A 20889-nucleotide genomic window follows, 5' to 3' on the forward strand; every position below is an offset into this window, starting at 1 on the left:
TATTTATCTAGAAAGGAAAGGTTTAATTCTTAACTTCTACTTGGATGAAACCAGCCAGAAAGAAATGATACATGAATGTAAATGCAGTTTTATTTACCACTTTGATGCTCCAAATGGCACTGCCAGGAAGCTGCCTGGGTTTAAAAATTTCCCGACCTTCTGAAATGTCTGGGGACCAGGAAGGTGGGCTCACTGTATTATGGGTACTCCAAGCCCCCTAGGATACGGCAGGTGAGAAAATAGATGTATAAAACTCAGCAACGTAAAAGGTCAAAGCCAGCAACTGAGGAATTTTAGAACAGCAGAAACAAATGCAGACGTATGGAAATTTAGGACAAATTGCTTCAAGGTAGGGAAAATAAGCTTATCACTTACAGTGACTTTTTACTTCAATGTTTGCAGCTACAATTTACATTAAATATTTTATTCTGGTTGAAACATCAGCACAATGAAACCTACTAGAAATTAAGGTTTATATGACATTGACATTGACTCATGAACTTCAACTATAGAACCAAAATATAAATAAAAGTCAGTTAAATTCTAAGAATTAACACTATTAAGAAACTATTCAGGGATTATTTTCTTCTAACAACTATCACTCTACTGGGAAAGAGAAATAACCTTAAAGGATGTTATGTACACCTTTGGCTATAAACAACCAAACCAGTAGGCAAAAAAAAAAAAAAAAAAAAAAAAAAAAAACAAAAACAAAAAACCGGAACATGAGAAATCAACAGATACATTCGCTTTAAATTGCGGAAAATTAGGTTGCCATCTTAATACGCAAACACCAGTATGATCCTAGCATCTGACTTCTTCCTGCCAGTGTGACCACTAGTTGTGGTTTTGGCTTTTATTTTTATTTAGAGGGCTATTATCCTTACATTACATCCAAGGGACTAATTTGTACAGTGAAAAATGTTAAAGCAAATTGTCCTAAATTTGCAAATTAAAATGCCTAAGATACTTGATTATTTATACAAGAAACAGTATCTTATTAAAACAGTTAAAATGAAAGTAAGACATTTTACTTTTTAATAACCACATTCAGCAATAACCTGAACTAATCTGATGAAGTCGCTCATTAGCATAAAAAAATGCCTACTCCACAAAGATAACATTTTAAAGAAAAACACAAAACACATGTCAAACAATAAAGAACCTATTTTGAATTAGGTAATTCGATAATGCGCACTGTAACTTTTACCAATTAAAGGACCCAAACTTAAGTAACACATTACTTACCAGGTTTCTAGAATATTATCAAACAAGCGGTAGCCTATTAATCACATAAAACTACCACCAGGAATTTAAGTAATCAACCAAAGAAGAGCCTGACTACCCTTTGGGGAGCAGATAATTAACGCACTAACAGTATTTTGAGAAAAACCACACAAGGGAGGCACTTGTCTCACTTTTAATTAACCTACCCTCAAGCTCAGTGAATGGCTCTGCTGAATTTACTGACACGTGAATTACCTCGCTTTCCGCATCAAATCAACTTGCCTCTACACCTCTGTCTCCTTTCCGCTGCATCAGGGTCTCTGGTAACCGCTACGTCGCCAAAAGTCACGTCTCTATTCTCCTTTTACTCCAACTGTCAACACCTACGTACAGCTCTGCTGGGTTCCGCGCCGCACGTGTGTGAATGCTCCTCTCCGCTCCCTCGCTGACCTTTCTGTCCCCCGTGCATGTTCTTCCTCCCGCTGACCTCCAAAGCCTGTGTTTCCCGAGGGCTAAGGCCGGGACGCCTCTCCTCTCCTTGTCTCTTCCTAAACGGTGTGATCTTTCGTGAGGGCTAGGACCACCAGTGGGCATGTTGCTGTCTCCCAAACTCACGTTTCTGATTCCAACGTGCTCTTGAAGACGGCAGCGTGGCTCTCAACTTCCTTCTTAGCACTTCCATTCTGTCGCACCAACACCCTCAAGTGGAGCACGTCTCAAGTCTCTCCCGTGCCCCGTACCGTCTCACAATCTTCCCCATCTTCAGAAATGGATGCCAGCCCCCGGGTCAGAAACCTGGGAGTCATCTGATCTGCTCTTCTCCCCCATCACTCTCCCCTGCCACTCCGCCCATCCAAACCATCCGTGACTTCGGCACTTTCTACCTTCCAGTTTGGTCTGCACCCACGCCGCTTCTCTGCACTCCCACTGCCGGGCCCGGCCCTGTCTGCCACCGCCAGCTCTCACCCAGCCTGCCGCGCTCTATCATTCTCCCTACCCGGCCCCTCCCTCGAGTCCTCCTCTACACACAAGCCAGAGGGACTTTCCAAAGCTGTCGATCTGACCAAGCAAGTCACCACCGTGTTTTAAACCCTCCCAACAGCTCCCCGGTGCTCTTAAAGTGACGGTCTTTCTCACTGCCTCTCTCCAACCTCATCTTGCGTGTCGTCCCCCCCCCCCCCCCCCCGCCACGATCGGTATGCCCCCAGCTTCCCTGGTTTCCTTCAAACACACCAAGCTCTTCGCCAATAACAGGGCTACCGACTCAGAACAACTGCCAACTCTCCACCGGACGGCTTTTTCTTCGGATTCTTCAGGATGGCCTCAGATATTTCCTCATCAGAGAGGACTTTCGGCAGCATTTCCATGACATCATCACCTCCCTTACAACACTCTGTGCCTTTCCTCACTGACTGAAATTTGGGGCCATATGTTTTGTTGTTTCTCATTATTTAGTGATAGTGGGGGCAAGAGATATCTAAACTTAGTTCTCTCAATGTTTTCAATGGTTTTTCTCTGACGGTAGTTGGCTACTGTATAAAATTCCTCTCGGTGGATCATCTAATGTCATACCAGGAGACAGCTCTTAAAACATACCATAAAAAGTCATACTCTCAAATAACATGTTATTCACCATAATTTAAAAGTTAGCTTTGATGCCAACATTGTGTCTCATTTTAAAAACATTTACACTTCATGGAACATGGATGAAGAAAATGAAGGGCTCCATAGATCAAGAATGTTTGGATGCCATTTCAGGAATAATTAGAAAACCATTCAACTGCTATGAAGAACTTATATAATAAAAGCTTGGGTAATTACATTATGAATTTTAATAAGTATATTATCATAAGACTTTGGAAGATAGATGGTGTGCAATTTTATAGCAACTGGAGAAAAATTATGATTATACTTAGATGTTTTGACAAAGAAGAAATTACCTAATATATTCTTTAGACCTTAAACCTAAAATACAGCTATAATTATCAACTTTAGTTATAAATTATCCTACACATCTCAGCTTGATGAAAAAGAACTTACACAGACAATTCGGAGGTCAGCTCCCCCGTCTACGGAAACATGGTTTTACACCATCATTATACTTGACTGTATACTTGTTACATTTGTATTTATTTGTTGCCATTGGACTATAAGCGAGATGAGAAGAGACCATTTTTTCTGTTCACTGCTATGGTAAGCATTCAGTTCAGTGCTTACTGAACATCCATTTTTTCCATTGCACATTTATTCTTTTTGTATGCATAAATGCATCAATAAGTATTGTACTATGAAACACACTAATTCCTGATTTCCCCCCCATTAGATGTAGCCTACAACCCTGGATTTCCTCCTTTAAAAAAAAAAAAAAAAAAAAAAAAAGGTTACCAATCTATCCACTGCACTGTTACTCCGAAACTACTACCAACTGAAGGAAAACCAAAAGGGCTCAAAATGTTAGCAGACTTTACATTTTAAAGAGAGCTAAAGATAAGCCATTTGCTACCAAATTCTATAGGAACTTAAAAAAAAATACTACTTGGGTGAGACTGAATTAGAGTCTAACAATAATTATTGGACCCCAAACCTGTTTAAAGTCGGTATCAGGTAAGCTTCTTTGTGCCTCCAGGCCAATTTCTCAGGTAAATGTATCAACCAAGTAAATTATACAACTGTTACAAGGACTGTGGGACAGGAAAATGGCAACAAGAACAGCAAGTAGAGAATAGGTTATTAAGGTCAACCTTCTGTTATAAAAAGCCCAATCTTGTTGCTGGCTGTTAAATATGATCAATGTCCTAATTAGAGCCCAAGAGTATCGTCATCTACTGAGAAAGTTTCAAGAGGGGCCAGAGGTTTGGGGTCTCCTGGGCTGACTTCACACTTCCAATTCATCCTTGCTTGGGTCCAGCCTCACCCAACACGCCATGCAAAACCAGGACTGCTGTTTAAAGGATGAGAGAAAGTGAACGTGATGAAGAGAGAGCAGAAAGGACAACCGGCAAGAGACACAGAAAACCCAGCAAAGCTCGTCATTTTTTTTTGGGCACATACATTCACTCGCATACATTACAGCCACCGCAACAAACAACTCATTTTTACGACTTACAGAATTCTTTTCACATAAGTTAAGTCTCATATACAAAACTGAGTTCAACATCAAATGGAACAAGGAATTTAGTCCTGATAGTGATTTGGTAAGACACGATGAAAGCACAGAAACAGCTGTTACCAGCGTGAGCCTTCAAGAATTCAAGACTGTGAATCTGGCTGGTGCCAGCAATGGTTTTGGTAATGGCTTCCGAAATACCACAACACACACAAGGAAGCCAAGAGAAAAGGGATGCTGACACCCCAGAGGGCCAGACACGCTTTAGGTTTAAAACTACAGTCTGTCAGGGATTCAGAGCAGAGTCTCTTGGATTTTCGCCCGCACAGCGCGCAAGCATGAGTTGAGTTCCCGCACGCCGCCTCTGCTTTTCCACGGTGCCCTGGGCTTCCTCCACGGCAGCACATGTCACACACAGCATAATTAATAGGCTGTTGAGTTCTAAACTCTGGGCAGCCATTATGTGGCTTTGAACTGAAGACACCTACTACACGCCGAATTTACTGTGACCAGTGTTTGACTCACTCAAGGCCTAGAGTTGTTTTCACTGCCACAATGCAGTACAAGTAAGCATGAGCCAATCTGATTCGTTTTCCAGAGGTACATTTAATACATGATTATTATATCCTTCTCAAGTCTCCATTTCCACAGAATATCTGCATTACTCTGCCATTCAGGAAAAAAAGCAGGGCAGCACCACCACTTGCCAGGGGCCATATACGTGTTACTGTTAACTTCCAACAACAGCCGTAAGATGCAATTTTACAGATGAAGAAACAAGACAGTTCTGACTCAAGGCAACGTGCTTAGTCTCATACAGACAATGGCAGGAAGGATCTGAATCCAAGTAACTGTACTATGGAAATGCTCATGCTGAATTTATATTAATCAATCTTTCCTAGTATCAGTTACAGTGAAAACTGATGCAAACGATACAAAATACTTCTTCAAAGTCACTTTTTAAAAAGGCAGCACAGTACTTAGCATAGAATGTAGGTGGGAAACCACTCTTGGCATCTATACGGCATCTTCTATTCTCCATGAAGAATGAATATATATCTATATCTATATGTACTTACTAATGAAACCTTTAATAGTTCCTAAGACAAAGTATCAGAAATACAGGTTTTACTTTATAGGTATCCGACAACGGACAACTAAAACTATCCAGGGTAACTTATTTTCTTTAAGCAAATGCCACCGTATATATGCTATTATCAAGCGATGCTTCAAAATTCAAATTTATTTTAATTAAAAGCTGGATATGAAATCATTTAACAGGAACCGAGCCTCTATTTGGACAATATGACTTACACATCTGCCTTTTCTTAACCTAAAAAACAAAACAAAAACCAGCAATGCTTCTTACTAAAGAATTTGTGTTTACAAAGCAGAAATGGTGTCTGCTATTTTAAAAAAGAAAAAAATTGCTTCCTTGTAATGAATTGTTGACAAAAGTACAATCCTCCACAGCTCACCACTCTGAAGGTTTGTTTTTCTCTCACAGAGTAGATTATGAAACTGACTTGTTAATTTGAAACACTTCATTTAAATTGCTATTACATTAGACAAGTATGTCATAAAATTCTATGGTTTGTAACAAAATTAGTTAAATTAATAAAAAATTAAAAATCCACTTCACAATGTAATGGAAAAGTGGTTATGGCACTACCTTTGGACACCCACTATACTGAAGAAATTTCACTTTCGCGGAGAACCCCTCAATAAATATCAGTCTTAGAACTTAACAGAAATTCCTAAGTTTTCCATATATATGATGTTAGCAACAAAAAAAGGAGAAAATCAAAAAATGAAAAAATTCTTAGACTTTGAAATTTTCCAAATTATAATTGAGTACTTACATTTACTTTCATGAAGGATAGAAAATACTTCAGTAAAATATTTTTCATAGGTTCAATAACCTCTTTCAATACTATCACTTAATACCTGAGTGTCTAAGGCAGATCAAGTCATACATATGACTGTATTACCTATGTTTCCATAAAATAAGCTGATACGAATAGGGTAAATGACAGAAGACAGGCTGAGATCACTATTATCTCAGAATTTCTGAATTACAATGGATAAATACAACTGTGGAATAAGAGAAATAAACAGAAAATGAAAAACCCATTACATTATTTGATATGCTGAAATAAAAAAAAATTTCCATCCTATTTTCCAACACTTTTTAAGAGCATTTCTTGTGTTGTATTTCATGCGTAATGATAACAACGAGGAGCCCATGTCTCTCTCTAATTCAGGACTCTACTTCCAAGGGTAAGGAGAAAGACGCCAGTCAGAGGCCATTTTAACGGGCAGGGTGGGGTCATCACACCGACATGGCTGTAAAGCTCCCCAGGAAATTACAACATGCAGTGAGGCCAGTAACCACTTTTCTAAACCTCAGGCCCAAAGTGAATAGACCTATGAAGACACTGAGAACTGAAACACTAAAATACATGTAAATGAATAATTTCAATAAAGGATGAAGGAAAGAAAAGCCAACTGGTTAACTGGGACAATTTCTACGAAACCATTTCCAACTGGCTTCCTGTCAGTGTTCCACCAATTTCCTTCTCCTAACTACCTACCATGTCTGTAATTCTTCCTCCTTTGTGAAATCCTGTGTCTTAAGTGAGGAAGAAAACAAAAAAGAAAAAACTTTTTCTACCCACAACCATATAAATATAAAGAATATAAATAAAAAAGAATATAAAGAATATAAATCTTCCACATGAAAGCCATAATACAAACTCTAAACTTCAATTAATCTCATCTAAAGGTAAAATAATCCTGTATAGATTCTGTGTTCTGTGCCCTGACATCTCAGATTCAGAATAGTGATTTATATATCCATCCATACTCCAGTATCACTACCTACATACTCTTATCTATATACTACATACGTGTACATATAGGAGTATATATGTGTACGTATATATGGGGTATATATTGTTCATCTAATACATGTTGGGAATACACAGTGATTTGTTGCTACAACAAATGCTTGTTTGTTTTTTACAAATGGTTTTTATAATCTGTTTTAAAATGTGTCCTATGGGCAACTGGAGGATGCAGAATATTTCTTCCGTCCTTAAAATTAGTGAAAGTATAGCACTATTTGTAATTTATCAATCTTAACCTCAGATGGTATCTCTTTTTAAATTTAGCTCCTTCTGGAACTAAAATTTCCCTATTTTTATAAGTGCTTTTCCTTGCATTTGTCCAATAAGGTGCCCACTAGTCATGAGGCTAGTAAGTAAGCACTTCTAATGTACTTGGTTGGAAACCAGATTTTGAACACTGAGCAAGACAAGTGAACATAAAATATCCCATTAATAATTTTTATACAGATGAAATGCTAAAATATTTTTAATACGTTAAGTTAAATAAAACATTAAAATTTATTTTATCTGCTTATTTTTAATTCTTAAGTGGACTACTAGAAGTTTTAAAAGTAGATACACGAGGCTTGCATTATATTTCTATTGCATAGCACTGGCTTACCCTTCTACTGACGAACTCCTTTCTCCAGAAAACATTTAATAATCCAATCATTAGCTGTCACATCAAATTTTAAAGCTTTCACATTTTCTGTTTCTAATTATTCATTTAATTTTTCAGGAAATTCTTAGAAAAGCTCACATAAGGTTAGAAAACCGTTAGGACAAACATAATGGTCTGACCACTGTGACACAGAATTTAACTAATGAAATGTGCAGTTCTTTGGTTAGGATAGCCTCCACTATGCTGGTAAAGACCAGAGTTGATGACACTCAAGAAAATATGGAAAAATGCTAGTGATGTTAACAATCAAAACACAGCTGGACACCAAAGAATCTTGCTTGTGACACCAGCACTGCCATGAACCTGCATCTCACTTCACAGCCAATCCCCACTGCCAACAATATACAAAGTAAACACTAAATAAAACCAAAGATACAACACAGGAATGCTTGATACTAAAGACATTCACGTAACAGTACGATGGGCTTCAGGATTTCCAACACAAGGATACACACCGGAATATTCCCTCGAAGTTAGGATGGCAGTACCTCAGCAATGATAAAAAATTAAAGAGCTATCTTGTTCTAGCCAATGCATCCTCCCGACAAAAACAGTAGTACCTTCGCAAGCTAAGAATCACCAAGTGAAGGCTGTTTGCTCTACAATGAAAACCAAGCTAATGGGGAGGTTAAACCCTCCCACAAACTGCTTGTGAGATTAGCAGCAAATCAGGAGCAGTCATGAGACCAGGGCAACTCTACAGAAAGCAGAATACCACCAGAACTGGGGACTGAGAGAGAATACGGCAGAAGCAGCAGCAAGTATGAACATATGGGTCGTAAAAAATGGGATAAACCTGGAAGGCAGTCTCACACACACACTACCACACCCAGACTCACATAGACTGCGGAATACAAGTCAACAGAAAATAAACCTCACGGTTTCTCAGTTGGAACACAAGTCCACAAAAAAGGAGAAGCAGAGTAAAATTTGACAGGAATATTTATGATGCGATATCCTTAAAGAACATAAATATTTGAATCAAAGTTCAATTTCAAAGGCTCAAATCTTCATTGCTCAAGTCTTTTCAGAGCCCAAACTACATAATTATTACATAACAATTATTTAAAAAGAAGACAAGAAGAGAGTAAGGAAGAGGAGAACTGGTTTCAGAAGAAAAACCTCTCTTAGCAGAACATGACAGAAAATACTCGGACAAAGCCACATACGGGGTGTCTTAGTTTACTGGGCATATCTTTGCCACAGAGAAACAGTTCAGTCCCACAGGGCAATTACTTTGCCTTGGGTGTGCAAGTGGCTGTCTTTAGAAACTAAAATACATCTGGAATTTGTTTAAGGGAGACTAATTCTCCCATTAAAATAAAATCCTATTTTTCTACTTGTCTTAGGATTCCAAAACTGGATGATCAAGATGGAGAGGATACTACTCCTACAAAGTCCAGCTGTAACTGTTGGAAGCAATTCAAATCGCAAGACCGGAAACTTCAGGCTACCATTGTGACTAAGCACTTTTGCACCGTTTGATATCTTGCCATTTTGCAGCAGCTTCAGAAAAGAGAAATTTTGTAGATTAAATAAATCTGAGCTACAGTGTCTTCGCTTTGCCTTGTGGTTAGTGGCTCACTTATATACACTTAAAAAGAACTGGAGTTTACCCTTAAAGGGTAGAATCCACACTGCTTAAAAGTCATGGGAAGAGCTCCCCATACTTCCTAAAGATCAACACTGCACTTCTCCAAGATTTTTCCATGAAAACAACTGAAGTCCTAACTTGGGGTGGGGGTGGGGGGTGAGGAGACCCACAAAAAAAACTTAGCAATTAACCGAAAAATCAAAATGAGGAATTCCCACCATGAAAAATTCCCTTAGTAAATTATGATGCTTAAGCAGTTAGAAATAAGACAAAGAAGAATATCAATGAACAAATACAGTAGAGGGGGAAAAATAAAGGTTATTTAGAGTATACCTAATGTTTTACTGGGTCTTTTTTTTAGACTCTATCATCACCATGGCACAGAATTTAAGAAGACTTTTAAGTGCTTTCTATTAGAAACTATAATCAAATAGGTTGCATCTGTATGTCCCAACTAAGTGGAAACTCTGAATATGATCACTTCAAGTTTAATAAAGTAGGCTTCATTAACAGCTTCTAAGGAAAAAAAAAAAAAAAAAAAAAAAAAAAAAGGCCAGGGCGCCTGGTGGCTCAGTCGGTTGAGCGTCCAACTTCAGGTCCGGTCATGATCTTGCCGTTCATGGGTTCGAGCCCCGCGTCCGGCTCTGTGCTGACAGCTCGGAGCCTGGAGCCTGCTTTGGATTCTATCTCCCTCTCTCTCTGCCCCCCTCGCCCACCATGGCCCTCTGTCTCTCTCTCTCTCTCTCTCTCAAAAGTTACAATAATAAAAACATTAAAAAAAATTTTTTTAATAGCCGAAACACTTCAGGATCAGCATTACATCTAAGTTCTACCTGAAAATAGGAAAAAATTACCCTCCAAACCCAAGCTCCACATACGCCTTATTGTATACAATTGATCCACCATATTTTCCTGTCAGTATCATTAAAATCACCCTACCTGTTTGGACCGAGGTCTACCAGGAGAAAATTTTCTTTTGGTAATAGCTGGTTTACCCATGCCAATTTTTGGAGTGACTGAGATGTAAGTCGTTGGCATAATGTTTCCAACAGAAGCACTGAGGGTTGAAGGGTAGCTATGCAGTGTGTCCTGGGAAGGCAAGTCTGAAGAGAGTGGAGAGGAAGACGCATTTGCCTTGCTTACGCCTGCCGCTGACGAAAATGACAACTCTGTCTCCGATGGTAATTTTACAGATTTGTCTTCTTGGCATAAACCATCTTTCACACAGCTCTCAACTACAGGGGCCATTTCAAAGTCCATAAACACGGCGGAAGATTCTGAACTTTCTTTCTGTTCCATCGCTTCTGGTACCCTTTCTACAGCCAAATGTTCCTTAGAACATAAAGAAGTACTTTCCTCACACGGGGACCTTAGGGCCTCTGGGGGACCAGTGGCAGATTCAACGGACAATTTCGGAGGCCGTGATTCTTCTGCGGATGCCAGCATTTTGGGTTCCTCTAGCTGCAGATCCTCGTGCCGCACAGTGATCTGGTGTGTAAGGACGTCAACGTTTTCTGTCACTTCCATTTTGTTTTCATTTTGATTTTCATCACAAATATGCATCACTTTAGAAGACATTTCCATTTTTTCACTATCGGCTTCTTGAGAAATCTGATTTTCCAATGCAGGATTCATTTTGTCTTGGGAGGATTCTATAAAATTTGGAATATTTATGTTAACGTACTTATAAATGTAAAATTTTCTAACTATGAGTAGACGTAAGACATTAATGTCTATAGCTTTATGGCTTAAAAATGATAGGCATGGGCAGTAAAAGGAGAGAGAGGGGAGACAAAGGGTTTCCAAAGCACACTTATACTTAAACCCTGAATTAAATCAGAAGGTATTTTTCAAGAAAAACAATTATTAAGTTAATTAATTAAGGCCAAAAGACACCAGGATTTATGAATTAGAACTGGTCACAGATCAGGCCAGAAAACTTACAAAAATATCACCTTAAGAGGATCCCCAGAGTTTTAGTTAACTTCTGGTAAAAATACTAAAATAGAATTTCTAATATAATTCTATTAAACATAAATGATGTTTTACAATTTGAACATTTTCAAAAAGATTCACAATTTGGTAGATTAAGTTATACTCATTTCACAGCCAAATAAATGAGGCTCATTGATCTTACATGAGGTACCCAAGTAAAATAAGTGCCTAGAATATAAAGGTATTTTGCAATACCAGGCCCTCAGATGTAAACAAAGCTTCTGCAGTCTCAAATGAGTAATGATCACAGATAGAAAAGACTTATTTTGCTTATTAGCTGCACCTGCCAACATACACATTTTTTAATATAATCTTTGCTCATCATCGATAATCAAACACTCAAAAGAAAATATACTGTCAAAGCTAAGCAAGTCAATAAACAATTATATATCAGAAATATCTGAAGTCACTAGCTGATAAATTTTAAATCAGGACGCTAGTGTGCTAACTAAACCTTTAACCCAAACTTGCCTAAAAATAAAGTCAGAGACCCAATTTACACGAGTCCTAAATGGCTCTATACAGTAAGATCACTGGATAAAAACCACTTATTTCAAATACTATCTAGGTAATTTCTAAGTTACATTAATTGAGATATTGATTTCCTCATTTACTATTTACTATGGTGACTGTGCTTTATCTTCTGATATCAAAAGGAAATCCTACTCCTTATTTCTACTCCCTGAAAGACTACAGTTCAGGATAAAGGAAAAATCATCAAATAACAGATCTGATCATACCAAATGTTTTTACACACAAAAATGCTTCAAAAATACTTAACAATTTAAAAAACGATAAAAAAAGATTTTTAAAACAAAATTACATATAAATAATGAGAGAACACTTAGGGGTTTAAGACCATAGTACCATCATTTGAGTGACTCCATGGAAAACCTCATCCTAAATGCTACACGAAGCCTAAACTATGGCTGATGAAAGTCCACCCCAAGTGTCCCTGACAAAGAAGAAAACACGCAACACACATACAGATCCCCACCATATTCTTTCTGTTCTGTCCTAGGCAAGAAATATTAAGATAAAAATGTAAACATTCTTAGGGTGCATGGGTGGCTCAGTCAGTTAAGTGTCTGACTTCAGCTCAGGTCATGATCTCAGGGTTTGTGAGTTTGAGTCCTGCATCAGGCTCTCTGCTGTCAGCGCAAAACCCACTGCAGATCCTCTGTCCCCCTCTGTCTGTCCCTCCCCAGCTTTTGCTCCCCATGCACACGCTCTCTCTCAAAAATAAATACTTAAAAAAAAAATTTAAACATGCTCGATATCCCAAGCAATTCTATTATGCTCCACCACTAGTCTTATTTGAGGATTTTAACTTGCTTAATAATGAACATTTGATTTAGAAACTCTACAGAGAATATAACCTCCTTTAGAAATCTACTGCCGGGGCGCCTGGGTGGCGCAGTCGGTTAAGCGTCCGACTTCAGCCAGGTCACGATCTCGCGGTCTGTGAGTTCAAGCCCCGCGTCAGGCTCTGGGCTGATGGCTCAGAGCCTGGAGCCTGTTTCCGATTCTGTGTCTCCCTCTCTCTCTGCCCCTCCCCCGTTCATGCTCTGTCTCTGTCTGTCCCAAAAATAAATAAACGCTGAAAAAAAAAAAAAAAAAAAAAAGAAATCTACTGCCAATAAGGGGCGCCTGGCTGGTTCAGTTGGTTAAGCATCTGACTCTCATGATTCGTGAGTTCGAGCCCTGTGTCAGGCTCTGTACTATCGCTTCTCGGCCTTTTGGCTAAGATCAAGTGCAGGCTCTGTACTGACAGCTCAGAGCCCGGAGCCTGCTTCGGATTCTGTGTCTCCCTCCCTCTCGGACCCTCCCCCGCTCACGCTTTCTCTCTCTCTCTCTCTCTCTCAAACATAAATAAACATTAAAAACAAAAATCTACTGCCAATTCTTTTTAAATTTTTTCATGTTTATTTCTGAGAGAGAGAGAGAGAGAGAGACAGAGAGGGAGAGAGACAGAGAGAGAGAGAGAGAGAAAGAATATGAGCGGGGGAGGAGCAGGGAGAGAAGGAGACACAGAATCTGAAGTAGGCTCCAGGCTCTGAGCTGTCAGCACAGAGCCCGACGTGGGGCTCGAACTCATGGACTGCGAGATCATGACCTGAGCTTAACCGACTGAGCCACCCAGGCACCCCAACTGCCCATTCTTTTTAAGAAAAGGATCACTTAACTGAAAGATTTCATTACTGTAATGTATATACACCAATAGTAAACAATTCTTTGGGATACTTCATTTGAAAAATTAACTTGATAATGACCCAAATCTGCATAGCAGTCATAAAAATATTATGTTGTAACTCAATCAAAGTAGAAAGTATGCTTACCAGAAATGAGAAGATCATGTGTGTCGAGACTTTCTGGTGAATTACTCTTCAGCTGCTCTTCTGTATGGATGTGAACTGCTGTAATGACACATTTATGGAATCTCTAGCAAGCAGTCAAAATTTGTGTAACACTGCTACCTCGATAGTAATTTCAGTAAGATTTTTATTCCACTGCCAAATGCCAATTATCAGTATAAACACCAAACATACTACTTAGTAGTAAGTAGGGTATGATGATGAAATCAGGAAACTGATGATGCACTATGACAAGATTTATTATTACAGATAGCTTTGTCTTATTTTTTTTTTTTACTTTACATCTTATGTAATAATACCTTTTAATGAAAGTTGTTAAACATAAAACTCAATCCCCCCCAAAATCTGAAGCTTTTGATGTACACAATCTATATAACATAAAATTTCATATAAAATCCCAGACTGTCAGATGAGCCCAAGATTAAATTTAATAAGTAGTTTTCCCCCAACCTTGTCTCTCATTAATTCTAGATTCTCTAGTAATAGCTATTATCAATCTTGTAAAAAGCTTTATTAAAATATCATGGAAATAACTGAAATGCCCTCAACAGAACCACTGAGACCATCTGAAACAATAATTTTTCATTATCCCAGCACGAAACATCTCACAATCAGTAATAGCTCTGGTTACTAAGTAAGTTCTTTCTCCTATTAATTTCTAATGTTATTTGACTAGAAAACTCCTCTCTAAAACAATTTCCTAAGTGACTACACTAGTAGCTCATTTTTATTTAGTAAAGTTTTAGTGTATGTTCACATATTCAACGTACATATACATTTTCTTCAGAAAATAAATTATATCCATTACCGAAAACATTCTTACCATCTGGAACAATTCCAGGTGTGGACTCCTGACCACTGATGTCTTCGTTAACTACTTGCTCCGGAAATACCATATGGTCTTCAGGCCCTTCAACTTCCATTTCATTATTACAATCTTAAGAGAAAATTATTTATTCTTTAGCTTAGAGTAAATTTTCCCTGATTTTTTAACTACATAAATATGACTTTCCTATGTGAGAGTAAATTACCACCCAAAATGCCATAAATTCTTCCCCACGCTTTAAGTTTTTCAACCAAATACATATCTACATTTTACATGTTAATGAAAAAAACATGGAAACTATGAATTAAAAGGTTACTGGCACTTTATTATTTTAAAAGGATATTGCACAACTGTATACTGATGGCATCTTGGCAAAAAAACATCAATAATTAAGCTGCATCTATTTAAACTTCTCATAGATGATAAAATAGGACTTTATAAAAGTCACCATATTGATGAAAGTGAAAAATGGTCTGGTAAGCAGATCTGTTTTCTTTACCACCAAAAAACTCGTTATTATGTTTACAACCAACAACAGTATACTACTAAAATTACCTAAGCAATAATTTTGATCTGGGGATCAAAATGTATGAATTAACATTTAAGAAGGACATTACAAAACTAAAACTTGTGGGGTGCCTGGGTGGCTCAATCGGTTAAGTGTCCAACTCTTCATTTCAGCTCAGGTCACGATCTCACAGTTCGTGAGTTCGAGCCCCACATAGGTCTCTGCGCTGAAAGCTCGGAGCCTGCTCAGGATTCTGCCTGTCTGTCTGTCTGTCTCTCTACCCCTCCCCTGCTTGCTCTGTATCTCTCAAAATAAATATAAACTTAAAAAACAAAAAACAAAAACCACTAAACTAAACCTTGGAGTGAAATAATCCCAGGTTATAAAGTACGAACTAGGTCATATTGCCAAACACTGACAACTTCTGTTGGCTCCAAGAGCACAGCTGGAGTAAGGCACACCGGTCCTAGAATTCGACTATTAGGAAAAGGGCTGGAAAATAGCTAGATTTGCTGTCAGCCATCAGATTCAGAGATGACCCAAATCACCTGCACATTTAAATTAAAGGTTGAGAAATTAAGAATAAGATGGGATCTGATACACAGGATTCCCTCATCATTACTAAAATAATGCATCAGTGACTGGTTGGTTGGCACAGTATCGTTAAAAGAAACAAAAATTCTTGGGGCGCCTGGGTGGCGCAGTCGGTTAAGCGTCCGACTTCAGCCAGGTCACGATCTCGCGGTCCGGGAGTTCGAGCCCCGCGTCGGGCTCTGGGCTGATGGCTCAGAGCCTGGAGCCTGTTTCCGATTCTGTGTCTCCCTCTCTCTCTGCCCCTCCCCCGTTCATGCTCTGTCTCTCTCTGTCCCAAAAATAAATAAACGTTGAAAAAAAAAAAATTAAAAAAAAAAAAAAAAAAGAAACAAAAAATTCTCAAGTTTACCTGTAGTGACTTCGGCCATCTCCACTTCATCACCTGGCTGTAAGGGGTCCATTTCAGCAGCTAAGTGTTTACAATACATGCAGATATACTCTTCTTTGAACTGAGACTCCAGCTCGTGATCTGTTGGTTTGTCACATTCTAAGTGAACCCATCTGCAGTGATAAATATATTTAAATAAAATTTTCTAATTTAAAGACAAGTTACTATCTTGGAAAAAAAAGAGGCAATTGCTGAAAACCGGGTATAGGAAGGGTTAAGGGTAATAGAAGAGAGGTTGTAGGGGTTGGCAACTGGTGAAGGTTCTAGAAAAGGAACTGGCATTTTTAGATGTCTTTCAAAGGTGTTCACATGTTTTTACTTCCATATCTTTAAACTATTTCCTCCTTACTTTTCCCTCTCCATGCTCATTTCAGGTCTTTCGCCCATTCCCTTCCTTCTGCCTTCCAGACTCATAAATATGTAATTTCATTTCATCTTTAACAGTACTCAGTACTAAAAGGATTACTGGAGTGATAAAAGCTTGGAGCTCAAAGATACATGACAGCACAAATGATCGCGTGGATAGAAGAACTGACAAAACACTTCAGTGGGAGAACTGTGTCTTCTTACCTCTTGCACATATTACAGTGAAGCATGTCTTTCTGCAATTCTGGATGGTAGCACTTCCCACAGAAAGGACATAAGTTATCCTGTTGTTGGTAACAACTGTCACATACCAAGCAATTGTGGTGCCACTGAGAACTAGACCGTGTGCCACACTCTACACATATTCTGCAATTCTAAACACCAGAAAAAATGAAAACAAAAACAGTTTGTTATGCATTTGTATTGCAGTTCTGGTGCGAACCTTTTTGAAATCAATGAAACATTCGTACATTATACATTAAGCTTTAATTTTCTTGACACTCGTTTAGGATGTATGTTTTTGAAAAGGCAGTGTGTTTTTGAACATCTGAGGAGACATCATTCAATTTGCACTAAAACCTCCAGGAAAACATAAATAGGGGCTAGAGACATCCAAGAAAGCATAAATAGGGAAGGAGGAAAACCAAGAACATAGCAACCCAAACTTCAAAACAAAAAAAAAACAAAAAAAAACAAAAAAAAAAAACAAAAAAAAAACCTATCCCCGAATCAGGAGGCAGCTTCTGTGAACTAAGTGTTCGACTCTGTGCTGGGAAAACACACCGGTACTTCATCTGCCTGTCGGTGGCTCAGGGACTAAAAACAAGAATTCGCACGAAAGAACTATCATGACCCACTCCAAATGACCTGGAGTCCGAAAGTGTGAACGTAATCTCTCCACATCAAAATCCAATTACGGCTTCTCACATTTTCAAACAGGAAGCCCTATCCTTACCAAAGCAGGACTGGTTACAGAGCGCAAGGCCTGCCAGAAGCCTGCCAAACTCTCTCCTGCACCTTTAGCCAACTTGTCTTAAAATCCTGGGCATACAGCTGATAAATTGTGAGTTCTCGTTATCCACCCCAATTTTCAATCTAAGACACCAGGAAAAAAAGGAATTGTACTTTCTGAGCTGCTGCGTATGAAAGATTTGCCGATCAAAAAAAGAGAAACTAGCATGAACCACCAATTCGCTAAAGTCTTACAGTTTTAAAACAAATATGCTCATAAATATTGAGGCAAAAATCCTGAATATGAGCAAATGGAGATTATACTAGATATGCAAGAATGGTTAAATATTAGAAAATCTATTAATAAAATCTCACATATTATTAGGTCTGAAAAGAAAAAATAAATGACTGCATTTCAACAGATGCTGAAAAAAACCTTTGGAAAAAAAGTAAAGCCTTAAAAAAAAAAAAAAAGAGAGAAAGAGAGAAGAAAAAAACCTCTTCAGAAAAATAAAAACAGATGAGTATTTTCTAAATGTGATATACACACATATCCCGATCCTAAAGCCAGCATTTTAGTTAAGTGGAGAACCCTAGAGGCATTCCCACCAAGGTCAGGAAGAAAGCAAGGATGCCACCTACCTCCACTACTATCTAATTAACCTGGTTCTGAAGCCAATGTAAACCATGAAACAAATGAAAACAACAGGATAAGAAACAAAACTATCCCTGGATGACAAGACAGCACTTGGAAAATCCTAGAGAATCAATCATAAATTCAATAAAAGAACTTAACAACGTAGGATATACAATTTTGGGTTCAAGAGGTAAGAATTAACATATTCACGTGTACATAATTTATAAATAATGAATTTACACCAGTGACTCCAGTTCTGACCCCTCCCACTGAATTCTTGCTTTCTCCCATTCATTTTGTATCTGTATCCTTCTCTCGTCCCAACAACACCAACACATTTACTCAACGGCTCAAATAAACAAACCTACCTCGGCTTGCTCTCAGTAACAGATTTTATTCCCTTTTTCTATTTTTTTAAAAATATATAGGATATTAACATACTTTCAGAAGTCAAAGTTATATAAAAAGTTCTACTCAGAACTATCAATTATACACATGTGAGTACAGACACATTTATTTGTATACATATGTGTGTGTGTTTACACACGATGTATTTCCTGTCCCATCTGCTGAAAAGACAAAGAAACAAACACACCCATAGCAATGAGCACATCTCGCACCCACTTTCCACCAAAGGAACCGGACCCACTTGTGGAAAAGTGGGCTGATTCCCCGGGCGGAGCAGGAAGGTGTACGATGAGCTTGGGACATCTTGTTATGCCAAAATGTAATGGAAGTATTCAAATAAATGGTGAGGACATGTCACAAAACCATAGAAGCCAGCCTGAAGATGCCACCAAGGGCAAATATGGGACAATCTGAGTGTAAAATGAATTAGGTAAAGAATTATAAATTACTGAAAATAATGGAAATTTCTCAATGTTGACAATAAACAAATAATTGTGGCATGTAATAAAAGGGAGAGTTCTTGCTTATAGTAGAATGCAGAGGGCTGACTGGCAAATGCCAAGAAATGCTAGGGCTACAAAAGCATCCCTTTAAAGCCAACAGGTAAAAATGCATCAAACAAGGGTTCCTAAGGTCTTGGAGGAAATATCACAAAAATGCTCTTGGGAGCAAGATATTCACATGGTCTTAACTATCTTCTCATATGTTTTATTACATCGAGAGAAAAAAAAACAAACAGTGAAGAAGTTTGACAGCAGCTTAACCAAATTATCAGAATTCACATCACCTATGAGGGTGAGATAAGCACCACGTGCCTCTAGCAGGGATACCCCGAGAAAGGCACATCGTCACTTATACAGTCATCTGACTAAGAACACGTGAGTATCTAATTATGAAGAAGTATTAGACAAAGGCAAAATGAGACAAGTTCTATTTGGAGGGAAAAAAAAAACAAAAACAGGTATGTGGGGAAGAACTCTATTCTTCAAAAATGTCAATATCGGAAAGACAAAGAAGGGCTTAGGAAAACTTCCAGATTAAAAGAGTCAGACAGACAACTAAACAGAATACCTCACCCTAGACCAGATATTGGAACCTGCATGGGAGGGGGCGAATGCTCTATGGGACGTTAGATCAAGTGACAAAATTGAAATATGGATAAGAGATTAGATGAAAATACTTACACTGATATAAACATATGAAATCGGTAGCCTGTGCTGTGATTCTGTAAGAATATCCCTACTGCGAGGAAATACACACTGAAGTGTTTAAGGGTAAAGGGGGCACGGTATATAGAACTTAACCCTCAAACCGTTCAGGGCAAAAAAAAGAGTTGGGGGAAGGAGAAGAAAGAAAGAGGGTGCACAATGATACTGAAATCCTAACAACGGTGAATCTTGGGAAATGGCATATGGGTGTTTTTATTTTTCCAACTTCTAAAGTTTGAAATTATTTCAAAATAATTTTTAAAAATGCATGACGTGTCAACACACAAGCATTCCTGACAGAGAAACTAGAAAAAGAACCTACCCGACAATGACTGGTATACAATAAAGTTCCTAAAAAGACCACCCCCGTCTTCAGAGCCTCCCATCTTCAGCGGGAGCAGCCTCACTAGGCTGCCCCCTCCCGAAAGGCAGACCTCGAACCTGCAGCACAGTGCCTGACATACAGCAGGCCGCCCGATGTTAAAAAAACGAATGAATTATGACAAAAGACTATAGACATCTATGAAAAAATTTGACAGTTGAGAAAGAGGATCATTCTCTCAAGCTGCACAGTGGATAAGACTTCCTGTGGAAAAACTCCACGATGATTATTTGGGTACTTAATTCAGGCATTCCATGGCACTTTACAGGCATCGCCTCGCTAAGTCCAACACCACTGTGAGGGAAGTTCTATTCACATTCTCTAGGGGAGAAAGACTGGCTTAAGGAAGTAAAACACTTTGCCAAAGATCCTGTATTTAGTCACTAGAAGAGTGGGGCTGACTCCCCGGCCTCATCTTTTACCCACGTTGTAATACCTCCACAGAGCAGAATTAAAACAAAACTATGTATCCTCAGCAAGATTATACATGATTCAGTCACTGTGAAAGAGCATGGCAGACTATTATAGACGGCAAATCGGGAAGAGAGCAAGCAAGACAAAGATAAAAGAGAACAGCGGCAAGAAATACATCCAGACTTCTGAAGACATTTTCCAAGATAATGAAAAGCACAGCAAAGATGATAATGTTTCCTTACTTTAAGAAGGAAACAAAATTATCTAGATGTTACTGAAGATTATTTAAGAGACCGTAAAGATGGCAAATGTAAAGAGAAAAAGAAAAAAAAAAAAGGCA

The 20889-nt window shown here is 38.4% G+C and overlaps 1 protein-coding gene across 1 annotated transcript in view; it reads right to left on the reverse strand.

Moving 5' to 3' along the window:
* KMT2C (lysine methyltransferase 2C) overlaps positions 1–20889 on the reverse strand; it is a 285187-nt gene that overhangs the window by 94332 nt on the left and 169966 nt on the right. Inside the window, 6 exon segments of the mRNA XM_045496257.1 lie at positions 98–217; positions 10437–11149; positions 13832–13909; positions 14691–14804; positions 16145–16296; positions 16754–16923. Of these exon segments, the coding sequence (XP_045352213.1) occupies positions 98–217; positions 10437–11149; positions 13832–13909; positions 14691–14804; positions 16145–16296; positions 16754–16923 (1347 nt within the window).

The sequence above is a fragment of the Leopardus geoffroyi genome, chromosome A2 (assembly GCF_018350155.1).
Source record: "Leopardus geoffroyi isolate Oge1 chromosome A2, O.geoffroyi_Oge1_pat1.0, whole genome shotgun sequence".
Classification (NCBI taxonomy): domain Eukaryota; kingdom Metazoa; phylum Chordata; class Mammalia; order Carnivora; family Felidae; genus Leopardus; species Leopardus geoffroyi.